We start from the raw sequence: 16,844 nt of genomic DNA, 5'->3' as shown, positions 1-16,844 counted from the left end.
CCACCTTTTCCTACATTGTTGAAAAATAAGTTTATATTTATGTAGTAAAATATTACATAAAAGTTGACATTCCTGTTAAACTATCCCTGATGGAGAAAAACTGAAAACAGATTTCGATTGACCTTTGGAATTGCTTATTTATCTTCATTGATTAACGATGCACTTCTCTGTTCAGCTACTAACAACTTTTATTTGTTTGCCTACTACTTTTACTACCTCCTCACATTTCCTTTCATTCTTATCCGATTTTCCAAAATCTTTACAGGGTAGAAAATGAGTCTCCCTCTTTTATATTATTTTCTGAACATTTTTTTCAGTGTCCCAAAATGTCTCTATACAGAAATCCTTCACTTTGCTCTATCTAACCTTTTCTGTCACTAAAGTCTACCATTCCGAGCAATCCCTTATAGTAAGAACTGATTTAGGACTACTAGGGTGTAAAATCATAACAGATTCAATTGTTAAACCTTTTATTTATTTTAATTTAATACTGCTTTGCAGCAGTACAAATAAATAAATAATTGACTAAAATAATTTCTGGGGATGGGTACCCAGGACACACTGTATAAATGTAGTAGCAAATTTAAGTACATTTTATGATACAAATTACTCTTACAAAAATATTTCTTTTTAGGTATGAAATATAGCTGTGAAAACACATTTTTTCCAGAATGAATTATGTTATGATTCTCATAAACAAACAAGTTCTGGAAAAAGGCAAATAAAACTCTGCCAACATAGTACTTTACAATTTTCAATTTCTGTACACTTTACACAATTATACATTATAAATTCAGGATAGATGCTGCGAATACTCATTTCTGCATATATTCATATTTTGTAACAATTATGGTTGACACAAAATTTACTAAAGATAAATTAAAAACACAATCAGTTTTACTTCACAAATGTAAAATTCATAGTCCATCGACAAATAATGTGAAGATAGTTGCCTCTATCACAACACACTGGGGCACCATTATAGAAACCACACATAAACCAAGTAAACTGTTACACACAAACTATAAAAGCAAGATTTATTCACAAGCTCAGTTTGGAACTGGATATGCCAAAAGATTATGAATTTTGAGATGCATATGAATATGTAAAACTATAATGGCAAACAAAACTTCTCACATAAACAGTGATGATTTTGTTCCTTACGATAAGAGTTGGAGTTGCAGAAGGTAAAAATGAGTTACACTCGTGACCAGTTTACAACATGCATTCTTCATTCTTCAGAATGCACAATAGATGTGTATCGTGCACAGAACTAGGCTGTCCCTGTGCTGTAGCCAAGACTGGACCAATGCATATCTCTCTCTCTCTCTCTCTCTCTCTCTCTCTCTCTCTCTCTCTCTCTCTCTCTGTGTGTGTGTGTGTGTGTGTGTGTGTGTGTGTGTGTGAGGGGGGGGGGGAATATTTGGTTTGTTTTACTCAATTTATCGTTTATAAACAAAAACAGAGTATTAAACTGCACTGTGGAACTCACTGAATAGACATTGTTTTATGAAATGCTGATAGTCTCTAGCTGTTAGTTCATTTTGTGTAATTAGCTCTTATGTGTCGCACTAAAACAATTACAATTACCAGTCTCAAAAAATTAAAAGTAAGGAATAATGTACATTAATATAATCTGGTCAATTTAGAATACCTACAAATTGTCAGAATGGACCTCAACACACAGATAATGTACCTGAATGAGTGTGAGTCACATTACATACAAAATAGCAAACTTTAGGAAGAACGTGAGAAATACAACAATACATCAGATATTCCATATTTCACATTGTTTAAATGGATACAGTCAATATAATGTAAATATGGTGACATGTCACTTTCTATAACCTTTAAACAGCAGTTTGAAAGAACTGGCATACGCAGAAGGTTGCAGAAACCTACATATTTCCCTTCGCTTCTTTCTGAATGCTATTAGTCTGCACCTGAACTATTCTGCCTGTGCCTATGTCAAACACTGTCCTGTTACATCAATACTACAGTTGCAACATTGCATGAATTACTGGAAGAACAATGACAATATAAATTATAATATACATGAGTAATCAAATATATTCTATTACAGAAGAAATGTTGCAAAGTAGCAATGATAAATTCAGTACAATGAATGGCTTCACTCAACAGATTAGAATTTTTGTTAACAGCAGGTATGTCCTGACATCTAATATTTTTCAGAAAATCTAAAATAATCTGTTATATTCAGTACACACTAGTTCTTTATAACTTTCCAAGGTTTCCATATAGTATGACTATATAACACAACTATTATACATTTACATCTTACCTGCAGAAGCAAGACAAAGGTTGCTATATACATTTATTACACATTTTAACAAAGTACATTCTGTGTGGGAAGATAGTTATATACATAAAAACAAAATACGCAAACTATACAAGGTTCACAACTGGCAATGTTAAGAAATATCATATTTAGAAAACAATGCAGTCCCAAATACAAAAAAAGATAAAAATGGTTTTCATGTGACTTATGAAGGGAAGCTTTTACTGGAACCTCTAACCCTTTCCACACAAATTTCGCTTTAAATCATGCATAATTCTACTCATCAAATGTAATAAAGCTACAGGGTTTTACTCTGAAGAGAGATACCTTGACAGCCTGTTAAACCCCTAATGTCCACAATCAATAAAATAATCACTAAATGCACAATATATCACAAGCATTGCACTTATTTGAACAGTGATTCCTGAAATAGTAGTTCTCGTAACTACATGACCAACACACACAAATGATGTGTTGCTATGTGGCACATACAAATTCATTGAGACACTGATAAGCGAGAGTAATTGGCTTTTAAATTTTTGGGCGAAAGAAATCCAACTTAATAGAACAGCATCCTGTCTGCCAGGAAGGCTTCTGTGGGTGTGAATGAAATCACAGCAGTCAAAATACAATTTTACGTGGACACCTACATCAGTGTTACAAAATAAAAAATTCTGGATGAAAGAATTTTGTGATTGCCAATCATCGGCTCCCTAGTAAAGCATGTCACCTGGGTGCCAAATCCAACGTCCCCTGATTACAGTACATTTGTCTTGTAGATGTACAGGCCTGCTACCATCTGTTTTTCTAGGTGCTTCCCCCACCCTGCCTCTTTACTTCCCTCCATACAGCCATTAAATGGCAATAATTACAATGAGAGTCAACTGGATTTTGGCATGGTATCACTGTGAAAAATGTTTCCATTGCAACTGCTCTGCAGGAAAGTTACTCGGTACGATGGAATAGTAAGATAGTACGCTAGAGAATAACATAATATGTAAAATCCTCATCCAGTCATTACTATTTTTAAGTTTTCCATGATTTTACAAATACTGAAGTAGAATGAATCTTGCACTCTGCAGTGGAGAGTGCACTGATTGGAAACTTCAGAGCAGATTGAAATTGTGTGGCCCCTGGAATCTTGCATTTCACATCCAATGCTTTTACCAACTGAGTACTTAAGACACAACCTATCCTTGCAGCAGAAATAAAACTGGGATAATGCATGATAGCTCAGCAGGTCAAAGAGCACTGTCTGCATAAGGTTAGGTCCCGGGATTGGAGTCCTGGTTCAGCACACAATTTAATCTGTTTAAATCCTAGAGTAGTTGTAATGAGACAATGACTAATTTATTTTTTCGTGACTGTTCAACTGAACTAGCACTACATCTGTAACAGCTTCTACATCAATTTTAATGTGACATTAAGAGCTGATACCATGAGTCAACCCCACAAAACATCAGTAACTATAAGCAGCCATGGCAAAATACATTATCCCACGTGATTCATTCCATGATCGGAACATTACAATTTATGGCCCCAGATTTTGCAATCTTTATATTCAATTCCAAACAGCACATATATTTTACTAAGCATTACACGGATTCCTTACCACTATCTTTCAATTATATGATGTGGCAATGAACATAATTGCCTTGAGAATGTTTACTTTTTTCAGCCTTGGATACAATATCTCTTTCTCAACAAATATATATATTCTAGCTGTCTCATTCTCCAAGTCTCCATTTCACAACTTTTTCTTTAAAAATATGCATGCAAATCTCTCTCTGTTTGCTGTATGAACAGAATATATTATGGCTGAAGATGTCTAACTAATATAGGTTTACCCTACAAAACAATAGATGGTTGTAAGAGAATAACAATTACTTTTTAATTCATAAGTGAAACACACACCTGGAGGTTTATCATCATCTTTATGATACTATATTCCCATTAAAATTACTTTATGACTGACAGATTGCAGTGGTGGAGGGCAGTGTAACTACAAAACCAAAATCAGGCAACACAGTGAGTACATGACCACTCACTGAAAAGTCAGTCACAAAGCAGTATTAATTAAGAGTACAAAAATTATCACACACTCGGTAAGAATAAACGAACACACTCGCACGTCCCTTTTCCCCTGTGGTTCTTCACATACGGACAGTAATAGCAAAACATCATTAATGAAGGACCAATTTTAGATCAAAGCAACACAAGCTGCCACATAGGGTGCAAGCTGAAGAGGGCACCAGGAGCATCACTTCTGTAAGACTTCTATACATGACACAATTAGTAGCGGCCTCTTGGGGTGCCCAAGTGCAAGATTTGTATAAAGTGTATACCACAATTAGCAGCAAAAACTGACACGGGTAGAAGTGTAGGAGAGAAAAAAGGGAAGGAGGGAGGGTGGAGGCACCAAAATATAGGTCACTCATTTGGAAAAAATTTTTTGAACCTCCCTGCATTAGTGCATTATACTACACAAGAAGGCACATGCTTCTACCAAACACTGAGAAAATATTTTTTGTCTAAATTTTATACTGGATAAATTTCCACTTTCCCATCTTTTATTTTAGATATTCAAATTACATCATCAGTTTCAGGATTTAAATATCTCATCTTTAGATCCCCATGTAGTTGTTCTGATTTTTATAAATTCGCATATGTCATCCAAATCAAGGTGGCATCACCATTTCAAAAATGGTGTGATCTTTAACGACTATCATATGTGACTAAGACATCCGCTATTAATAATTCTTTACTGGTCTCTTTTAGTTAGCTTGGTGGCTCAGTGGTAAAGTGCCAGACTACAGATACAAAAGTTTCAGATGCAATTCCTGGTCAGTCCTAGGTTTTTTATCTGTCACTTATCACTTCTTAATGTTGTTGGTGTCAAAAATGATGAGCTGCATGGTGGTTTGAAATCCATGTTAAATTGTGGGTCCATCTGTAACTGGCTGGGTGAGTCAGCTCAGAGGTCAGAGGAAGGCAATGGCATACCACCTACAACAGGACCAGGTGTAGTGAAGCACTCTGACATTCAAATAAACTTTTTTGTAGCTCTGCTGGCTGGCTGGCTGGCTGGCTGGCTGGTTGAAACTCAATAACATACAGGTGAACCGAAGCTCACTGCTATTCTTACTGACATGGAAAACATCCTTGAGTGTGTGATTCATTTATGAACATACAAATGGTCATCAAGTGTCAACATTACATAAAAATGATTTAACTATATACACTAAACTTATCAAGTGCTCATACAAACATGTTTCCAGATAAATACATATAAAACGTCTGAAAGAAAATAAGTCATCATCTACAACACTAAAATAAAAAAAAAGTAAATCCCGGTTTTACTTTTCGTTTCTTTTCCTTCATTGCTTGCTTCATAACAAACTATTCTGTGTTATGATTTGTTTAATCACTAACACAGCCCCATTATATCATACTGAGAATTAATATGAAGCTCACACAATTAAAGATGGCTTGCTTCATAGCACCAGATGTAAACTTAGGAAACACAATAAACAGACACTTAAAATTTCATAAAAAGTTCTCTCCATAATTAAAAGACCGAAGTAAATCATTTAAAACACTGAATAAACCACTACACTGTCCATGGACAATAAATGAAAATAATGAACATTATAACAACTGGAATGGTTGAAGTCATTCGAACTACAGAAGTTTTGCATTTCATATGTAGAGTACAAGAGTAAATAGAGTGAAAAATGACATACTTTAAAAAAAATTCCTGGTAATGACTGTTCCACAATACTTAAAATGCAATAGTTAGCACACACATTAACAGGGGAATTAAAAATACGTCTGAGTCACATTACATAAATTTTAATAAAATTTACAGACACCAGAATCAAACAGGCAATGGCCCAAATAATGACAAATATTACCCAGCCTCTGCCTGAAAATGGCGAAGAAAAGTCATTTTTCACACCCATCCCTATTACTTCCATTGTCTTCTTCCTAGCTGCCAAGACTAGGGCTGCTGGAATAAAATACTGGATGCCAGCACCAGCATACGATCCAGTGATAGCTACCAATTTTTTCAGGTCTTCAGTTGTAAATGCTACAACAAAAGGAGGAACTATAGCGAGGAGAGGGAAAACAACTTTACGAATGCACCACCTATAGTGACGGCCATCTGTCAGGAACAGTGACTTCAGATTATTGCGCAACGTTATTGCAATTATTGGGAAACTTGTGCTCAATGTAAAAACAGGGAAAAGGGCGAGGAAGTACTCTATCACTTTCATTAAAAGTCCTACATCATCAGAGTTACAGTCACCTGAGCCTCGTGGTCCAAAGTCTAGTGTGTAGAGGTCATCCAGATGTTGAAATGCAAATGCACCTGTCATGGCGAGCAGTAAATAAAAGACAGTTATGAGCAAATAATCCAGCGCCAAGCAACGTGTCAGTTTTGATTTGTCTGCTATTGGCGCGACTAGAGCAGGCAGTGAGTGATGGCACATAAATGAATACACACACGCACCAAACAAACTGGGAACACCCAATAGGTCGGCAGCTGGTGGGTGGCCCTTGGGCCCTTCAACAATAAGTTTGTATGCAGCATACACAGTCATGAAGCCAAAAGCTGGAAAGAAATGAATTTCTATATCAGAAATAGAAACAATTACAAGATGACTGTACAAATAGCAGTTTTACATATTCAGTCTAAAGTAAGGAATCAGAAAGGATTGGAGAAAACAAGATACGCAAGGACTACATGGAGACTTTGCCAGGGACCTCAGATTTTTCTTTCTCTCTGTATCTTTATGGTATACCAGATTTCTCCTTTTCCCAATTTACACATAATTTGCCCATTGATTCCACGAATGCCACAGCAAGCATCATGGTACCTGTTTTTAAAAGTTGAATACTCACTATTTTGGATTACTTCTGTTCTAAACCTTTAAAGTCACAAATTACATTATTTTACTGTTCTTTGACATTACACCAGTTTGCTTTATTTCTGAATCTGAATAAACATGAGACTTTCTCAAAAATATCTACATCTACATTTACATCTATATCTGTACTATGCAAACCATTGTGCAGTGCAAGGCAGAGGGTACGTTCCATTGTCCAGTTATTAGGGTTTCTTCCCGTTCCAATCATGTACGGAGTGTGGGAAGAATGACTGTTTTAATGCCTCTGTGTGTGTGCTGTAATTATTCTAACCTTGTCCTCATGATCCCTAAGTGAGTGAAACGTAGAAGGTTGTAGTATATTCCTAGAGTCATCATTTAAAGCTGGTTCCTGAAACATTGTTAGGAGACCTTCTCGGGACAGTTTACGCCTACCTTCAAGAGTCTACCAGTTCAGTTTCTTCAGTACTTGTGTGACTCTCTCCCATCATGAAACAAAATCACTCCACTACAGAGAACTGACTGAGAATAGGTTGAGAACTGTATAGTCCCGCTAAATGGGACAGGTGTGCATCACACACAACAAGCTGCCACTCAGGTAGCTGACTTTGTGGGTGCCTACAAGGTTTTTTTTTAGGTAAGGTGACTCTCCACTCAATCCAGATAATGACAGCTGTAGGAAACCCAGAAGTATTGGTGTAAGATCAAAAGAAGTGCCTCCCACAGGTGAGAGAATTAAAAGCCTAATGGTTAACTTTCGAAGCATTCAAAATAGAATGCTAGAGTTTCAAGTGCTCCTGAAAAGCAGTGAAACTCACAAAATATTAGGTACAGGAAGCTGGTTGAAACCTGAAACTGAGAGCAGTGAGAGTTTTGGGGAAAATTTAAGTGTATATCAAAAGAATAGGCCAATGGGAAATGGAAGTCGTGTATTTGTTGCAGTAGCCAAGAAACTCAAATCCACTGAGATAGGAATTGAAGCTGCACGTGAGATTGTTTGGGCAAGACTCAGTACCAGAGTTGGACATAAAACAATAAATGGATCCTTCTATCGCCCACCAGACTCTTCTCCTGATGTAACCGAAAACTCTGGGGAAAACCTCAGTTTGTGCTTAAATTCCCCAATCATATTGTAATCATCGGTAAAGACTTTAATCATCCAACAATCAACTGGGAATATTACAGTTTTGTTAGTGGACGGCATAATAAGACATCTTGTGAAACATTCCTAATATCTTCCTGAAAACTACCTAGAACAGATAGTTTGGAACCCCACTCACTTAAATATTTGGATCTAATGGCAATAACTAGACTGGGCCTCTTTAAAGATGTTCACACTGAAACAGGCATCAGTGAACAGGATGCTGTTGTGCCAACAATGATAACCAAAGTACAAAGGACAAATGAAACAAACAGAAAGATGTATATGTTCAGTAAACTAGATAAAAATCAGTAAGTAGTGTCATATCTCAACGAGGAACTTGAAACTTTCAGCACAGGACAGGAGCATGTAGAGGAAATAGGCTCAAGTTTAAAAGAATACCGGGTAGCTAAGTACCCAGCAGAACAATTAATAAAAGAAGGGACTGTCCAGTGTACAAACTATGAGGCTATAGTTATAGAGACGCTGAATGAAACACATTTGGCTGTCAAAATGGCAATATTTGAAGCCTCGGGGCCTATCGTACCAGAATACTGTCAAACGATATTTCACAAAATCCAAAGAAATTCTGGTCATATGTAAAGGCTGCTACTGGCACCAAAGTTCGTTTCTAGTCCCTAGTAAATGACACAGGAACTGAAATAGACGGTAGCAAAGCAAAAGCTGAATTGCTCAATTCAGTTTTTAAATGTTCATTTAGAAAGGAAATCCCTGGAGAATTGCACCAACTTAATCTTCATACCACTGAAAAGATGACTGAAATCAGTATTAGTGTCCAATGGTGTTGAGAAACAACTGAAACCATTAAAACTGAACCAAGCTCCATGACCCACTGATTCTATACTGAATTTGCAGCTAAATTAGCCCCTCTCCTAACTATGATCTATCCCATAGATCCCTTACAACATTTTCCCAGTTGAACGTAATGAGGCACCTTGAACAGAATGACCTCCTCCATGCTGACCAGCATAGTTTCCGAAAACATCAATCATGTGATACCCAACTCACACTTTTCTCACATGACATAAAAGCTATGGATCAAGCATTTGACTCAGTACCACACCTATGCATATTGTCAAATGTTCGATAATATGGGGTATCAAGTGAAATTTGCAACTGTATTACAGACTTTTTGGTAGGGAAGGCACAGCTTGTTATCTTGGATGAAAAGCTGTTGTCAGATACAGAAATAATTTTCTGCGGACAATACTGATAGTAGCCCCAGAATTTTTGCCAATGATGCAGTTACCTATAATGAAGTACTGTCTGCAAGAATCTGCGTAAATATTCAGTCAGATCTTGATAGGATTTTAAAGTGGTGCAAAGATTGGCAACTTGCTTTACATGTTCATGGATGTAAAATTGTCCACTTCACAAAATGAAAAATCACATCAACGAGTCATTTTTGGAATCGGCCAACTTGTACAAATACCTTGGTGTAACACTTTGTAGGGATATAAAATGGAATGATCACATAAGCTCAGTTGTGGGTAAAGCAGGTGGCAGACTTCGGTTAATTGGTAGAATATGAGGAAGCACAATCAGTCTACAAAGGAGATTGCTTACAAATCACGCATGCAACCCATTCTAGAATATCACTCAATTGTTTGGCACCCATACCAAATAGGATTAACTGGGAATACTGAATGCATTGCTTCCCCTCTCCACTACAAATTGTTGCTCCCGTCTGATGTAGTGCAGTTTAAGTCTGGCCTAAGCAACCGGAGATAGCGGTCATGTGTGTTTGTGAGGTAGGGTTGCTTGTGTGAATGTGTGTGCATTTTCCTTTTCTGATGAAGGCTTGGCAGAAAGCTTAATGTGTAACACTCTTTACATTGTGCTTATCTGCATCTCAATGTGTCATCTCTATGGTGAGTAACAATCTACCCTTTCCATTATCGTTTTGGTGCAGTTCAATGTTTCATTGAACAATGGAAACTCCAGATAGGAATATCAACAATGTAGGAAAAGACAGATTGCTACTTACCATAAAGAAGACACATCAAGTTGCAGACAGGCACGATTGAGAAACACTCACATGAAGCTTTTGGCCACAGCATTTGTCAGTAAAACACACACACACACACACACACACACACACACACACACACACACACACGAGATCGCCAGCTCCAGCATCTCAGGATGGAATGCCTTGGTGATTTAAGTGTTGATTAAATGTGAATGATTCACACCAAAATTGACTTGTAAAGGGCTCAGCAGACACTTATATGGAGCAGGCACTTAGTTATTTAAGGGGAAACTATGAAAGCAGCAACCAATCAAAGAATAACATTGGTAATGCCTTCTGCTCCCTACTCGCTGTTGTCATTATCACACTGTTAATGCAGGTGTTGATTATCACAGTCAGTTTCCGGTGAGGTTTGTGACTGGTAACACAAATGTTATGATTTGTTTTCATTACCTGCTCTTTTTCTCCACTGTGATACGCATTTAATGTTAAGACACAAAATGTAGTGCAATCCTGCAAAGCAACTGAAACGGAATGTTAGTGGGCAGTTTATGAATGTGTCAAGCACAAAATAGCACTGCTTTTTCTCATACAGCTATTCAACATATCTGCGTAACAGTGTTCTAACATCACCCAATCCCATGTTCAGCTGTTAATACAAGGAGAAACTGAAGAGTCAGGCAATCAATTAAGTTATTGTTCTGATACATGTACAGGGATAGGCACAGGGATAGGATCATTATAGTAATTTCACAAAGCCAGTTTTTATAGAAAATTCCACAAATATTTTGTAGTTATCTATGCTCCATCATTACAGAGGTCAAGAATGCATGATTAATGTAATCACGGGACTTATGGATAAACAGAAGCATCTATTATTTTTATGTTTCAACTGCATATCAGTATGTTCTACCCACTTTAAGGATAGAAATTAGCTACACAACACTTATTCATAATGTTTGGATACAGAAAGCATTATGTACAAAATCTCAGCCTTTACTTTCTAGACAGTGTTGTCTTCCAGAAATCTGTCACACTTTCTGCATCAGAAATATTAATATGTCATCCTTTAAATGAATGTAATTATATAAATTTAACAATGGAAAATCCAGGATGGAACATAACAATACCAGAGAAGGAAAGTTGCTACTCACCATATAGTGGAGATGCTGAGTCACACTAGGCACAACAAAAAGATTCACACAATTGTAGCTTTCAGCTATTAGAAACTACACATACTCCGCTGTATGGTGAGTAGCAACTTTCCTTCTCTGGTATTATTATATAAATTTACATATATTTTTGAACTTACCAAGCCATCGCATAACTGATGTCAATATCTGCAGATATTTTGTTTTCTGCACATTGAAAAATACAAAAGGGCCCAGTGTACAGATGAATACTCCCTGCAATTGAAGTTATAATTAACTATTGTACCTCAGTTGCACTGAATTCTAGCACACATAGTATACAGCCTATAAATCTACCAACAAAAGTATCAACTCACAAGAAAGATCCTGTAGGCATCTGCTCTTGTAATATCTGAATTCTCCCAGCACAGTGCACTTACTGGTAGTGTCATGTTGCATGAATAGTTGGCGGGTTGGTATGTGCTGGAAACAATGACATTCTGTTATCTAAATGATCTGAAGTCTGGGAGACTAGATAAAGAGTAAGAGGCATGATAATGTTACATGAAGACAGAGGTCCAATAGCCACCACAATGCAGAAAAGCTGTATTACAAAACATAAGGCCATGAAATAGAAAGCACAAAATTGCTTATGTGAGTGATTAAATTTATGTCCGGCTAGCCCCTTCTTTTATAACTTACCTATATACTGTCAGTGACTGTGTGGATGTAAACACATGTATGTGAGCATATGTAGTTCTTTTCAAAATTGACAAATAATTTTAGATGGGGTCCATTATTCACATTATATTTTTTAACCAATTCATTTAGCTCTGTTATATAACAAATTTTATTGTTTTTGGACGGCTATCTTTTACTTCCACTATATATCCACGTCTACACCAGATATAACATCCGTGAGATTTCCGAGAATGTCATCAAGACAAAAAGTGGATGCACTAGTCATATAAGAGCACATACTATGATTGGAGCAGATACTATGCAATAGCTGCTATTTTTCTACACCGCCAGGAATTAATTTCCAAATGTACACTGGCAAACAAATCTTGCACACTATGGCAGTATACAGTACGTTTTTGATAACTGTTGTGTGTTAAGTATGAATTCTTCTTGAACAGTCTGTCACCAGGGCCTAGGTTCAAGTCTGACCGCTACGCACAGTTTTAATCTGCTGGGAAACTTCAACTACTGTATTTTATCACCAACGTAGGACAACACAAAAACTTCTTGTCTAACTGCTTACTTTCATTAGTAAATCACATGCGCAAACTACAAAATCATTACGTGACGTAAAATGCAACAAATTTGATCTCAGGATGGCATGATAGTCAAAATATGTGGCAGATGCTGTTAAAGAGAGGCTGAGGAAGGAAATAATTGTTATATGTAAACACTCGACATATAGAAGTTCAACTAAATCGGATACAAAATGAGACTACACTTAGAGAAATATTTGATGTGGCAGTCTAAAGTCTAGATCAGGGCCAGTGGCAGTCAATGCGGTGTTTCTCTACAGCTTATAGATTGACAATGCACCCATTTTGTGCAACCCATGGGATGATATACCTAATCAATGAAAGGCAAGAAAATGGGCAATGCATTTCTAGTGCCAAAATATAAATGATTCTCTTCCTTGCTGTTGTCACAAATATTTTACTACTTTCTTCCCTGAGTACAGGATGTCATGAATTACAAGGTTGTGGTTAGTTTGAAACGTGAGAGTTTGGTTTTGAGCTGACAAAGCCACTGAATGTGAAAGTTACAAAACCTGGATATGGTGACAGAGTGATCTGTAGCTTGGCACAAGGCTGAGGTTAAGTTGGAATGTGATGGTTTGGTTGTAAGCTGGTGAAGCCAATGAAAGTGAAAGTTAAAATAGCTGCTTGTGGTAACAGACTGATCAGTAGCTTAGTTCAAGGCCTTGGTTAGGTTGGAAGACAACAGTTTTACTTGCAAAAATGAAATTAATAATCCTTGTTGTCACATACATTTGACTGTTTCTCCTAATACGTCACGAATTATGAAGTCGTGGTTAGGTTGGAACTTAATAGCACAGCTTCAAAGTTAATAATCTTGGTTGTCAAAATATTTGCCCATTTCTTCCAAATGTGTTATTGATTTCAGAGGTTGTGATATACTGACATGCGATTGTGAATGTATACCTTCAAAACAGGTCATCTGTCCACTGCTCTCACATTGTCTGTGTATACCCAGTAGCTGACCGCTTCTTTCGTGCCCATCGTACCTCACGGGGAGAGTGCTAACAACATTGCTGCACAAAACATGCAAGTACAACACTGACCCTGATCTATATTTTCACTGATATAGCATGTTAGTGCACAGCTTCTCTTTTACTTTAGACTATGACATTATGTGATGACAAAATGTAAGAAACTGATGGTGTCAATTTATGCATTTACCAAATATATCCAGCTGGTGTCAGTCAATTTCAGAATAACAGGTCTTGGATCTAGTACTCGGCAATGTCAGACAATGAAGTGGAGGGTTCCGCATATGGTTCCTGGTGACCAAATCTTCATTTATCTGTGATGGAAGGGTCTGGAGTGGAGACCACTAAACCTCACGAAGCAAAATGAGATGCTGCTTGATAAAATGAGCAGCAAAACTGGTACATAAGCTGCTGAACTGGCATAAAATGGAAAGGCTCTCACCAGAATGGGATCTAAACAACAGATTTCTTTACTACAAAGTAGGATCCAAATGATAGCCCACATACCCACATTAAGTTGCTCATCCACTGCCTCCCGAGTTAAACCGAAAAAGATCAACTTATGACAGTATTAAGGTTGAAACATATTTACGCAGTAATGTTGTTGTTGTGGTCTTCAGTCCTGAGACTGGTTTGATGCAGCTCTCCATGATACTCTATCCTGTGCAATCTTCTTGATCTCCCAGTACCGACTGCAACCTACATCCTTCTGAATCTGCTTAGTGTATTCATCTCTTGGTCTCCCTCAACGATTTTTACCCTCCATGCTACCCTCCAATACTAAATTTGTGATCCCTTGATGCCTCAGAACATGTCCTACCAATCGGTCCCTTCTTCTCGTCAAGTTGTGCCACAAACTCCTCTTCTCCCCAATTCTATTCAATACCTCCTCATTATTTATGTGATCTACCCATCTAATCTTCAGCATTCTTCTGTAGCGACACATTTCGAAAGCTTCTATTCTCTTCTTGCCCAAACTATTTATCGTCCATGTTTCATTTCCATACATGGCTACACTCCATACGAATATTTTCAGAAATGACTTCCTGACACTTAAATCTATACTAGATGTTAACAAATTTCTCTTCTTCAGAAATGCTTTCCTTGCCATTGCCAGTCTACATTTTATATCTTCTCTACTTCGACCATTATCAGTTATTTTGCTCCCCAAATAGCGAAACTCATCTACTACTTTAAGTGTCTCATTTCCTAATCTAATTCCCTCAGCATCGCCCGACTTTCCATTATTATTCCATTATCCTCGTTTTTCTTTTGTTGATGTTCATCTTATATCCTCCTTTCAAGACACTGTCCATTCCGTTCAACTGCTCTTCCAAGTCCTTTGCTGTCTCTGACAGAATTACAATGTCATCGGCGAACCTCAAAGTTTTTATTTCTTCTCCATGGATTTTAATACCTACTCCGAATTTTTCTTTTGTTTCCTTCACTGCTTGCTCAATATACAGATTGAATAACATTGGGGAGAGGCTACAACCCTGTCTCACTCCCTTCCCAACCACTGCTTCCCTTTCATGCCCCTCGACTCTTATAACTGCCATCTGGTTTCTGTACAAATTGTAAATAGCCTTTCGCTCCCCGTATTTTACCCTTGCCAATGGAGGAATCAAATAGTAACGGATCTTTTAAACGACTTCATATTTGCCACTAACTATGCTATTTATTTCAGTACTCCCTAATGCACCCACTTGATAAAGGACCTTAGGTCGAAATTGCATTAGTGGATTCTGAAATAAACAGTATGGTCGATTCTACAAGACTGATTCCATAACAAATACAACTGTGTAAAATACTGGATCTCTTCACCTAATTATGTGTGATACATTTCATTTATTTACATTGAAAATCAACTGCCAGTTCCTACATTAATTGTTGATTCTCTACAATTTGCAAGTCATCTGGTGCAACCTCTCTATACACAACAGCATCATTTGCTAACAGTCTCACAGAGCTTTTAACATTACCCATTAATTCATATACATATTTATTCATATTATATATTTATCGTATACAGAACAACACTGTAACTCTCCCTTGCAGAACTCTAAAAATTATTTTTACATTTGTCAGTTTCCTCCCATTAAGAATAGAAACACAAAGGAATGTCTGACTTTAGCTGCCAGTGGGCACTCATTTAAATCAATGGGAAAAGTTGAAAATTTGTGCCGGGTCTCCTACTTTCTCTGCAGATGCGCTCACCCCTGTGTAATCTGGACACTGTGTCATTGTAACTGCTTGAGCTGCTCTAGCACGCCTCCTGTCAGACCCAAATTCTCAACTTATCCATTGCCCATTATCCTCATTATTCACAGCATTTCATTTCACAGATTCCTATAAGAGTTCCAGTGTAGTGTGCATCTGCACTTAAGTGATCAATTGGTCGTTCTCACCTCAAATGTATAAATGGTGACCATTTGGACACCCTACTGATCACTTCAGTGCAGTTGCACACCATGCTCTAACTCTTATGGGAATCAGCAAAATGCTGTGAGTAATGAGGATAATGGACAAGGAGTGCTACATCAGTAGTGTGATGGATAAGCTGAGAATTTGGGTCCAACGGGACTCTCTCTCTCTCTCTCTCTCTCTCTCTCTCTCTCTCTCTCTCTCACACACACACACACACACACAAACACACAGGTGCTACTGACCCTCTCTATGTTATTCTAGTTTGTATCACGTGCATCAGCTGGTCTGTCTCTTGTAGAGTCCCGAGAGGCTTATTTACATTATTGTTCAGAGGTTAAGAATAAAGCCATATTTGTTTGACTTGTATTATTTGATTACTACAAGGTCAAATTCAGTATTTCAGGCTTCTCTATGTTCCTCTACTGATAGTACACCCACCTCATTAAAATGTTGTGTATTTTTTTGTCCTTTCTCTTCCACCTTTTTCTCTTCTTTAGTTTTTTTAAATGATAAACTTGACTTACCAAGCAACATCTGCCAATGATTTTGCCACAGCTGTCCCATAGATGGATAGATCTCCATATAGGTAAACAGCAAAGCACAAGAAAAACAGTGTCCGTCCACCTGTAGACATAATAAAATAGCCACATTAATATTAGAACATATAACACATTTCAGATTGTATCAATTGCAGTACGTCACTACACTGGTTAC

The 16,844-nt window shown here is 37.3% G+C and overlaps 1 protein-coding gene across 2 annotated transcripts in view; it reads right to left on the bottom strand.

Moving 5' to 3' along the window:
• Window positions 1–453: 453 nt before the first annotated feature.
• LOC126163075 (transmembrane protein 104 homolog) overlaps window positions 454–16,844 on the bottom strand; it is a 97,143-nt gene continuing 80,752 nt past the window's right edge. For both annotated transcript variants that reach the window (XM_049919980.1, XM_049919981.1), the window contains exons 7-10: window positions 16,655–16,754; window positions 11,830–11,935; window positions 11,635–11,728; window positions 454–6,914 (exon numbers count right to left, since the gene is read on the bottom strand). In XM_049919980.1, the coding sequence (XP_049775937.1) occupies window positions 6,136–6,914; window positions 11,635–11,728; window positions 11,830–11,935; window positions 16,655–16,754 (1,079 nt within the window). In that variant the 3' untranslated portion in view covers window positions 454–6,135. The remainder of the gene's footprint in view (window positions 6,915–11,634; window positions 11,729–11,829; window positions 11,936–16,654; window positions 16,755–16,844) is intronic.

This window comes from Schistocerca cancellata, chromosome 2 (genome assembly GCF_023864275.1).
Source record: "Schistocerca cancellata isolate TAMUIC-IGC-003103 chromosome 2, iqSchCanc2.1, whole genome shotgun sequence".
Classification (NCBI taxonomy): Eukaryota; Metazoa; Arthropoda; class Insecta; order Orthoptera; family Acrididae; genus Schistocerca; species Schistocerca cancellata.
The sequence above is the reverse complement of the archived record's forward strand: the minus strand, read 5'-3'. Positions and strand labels throughout refer to the sequence as shown.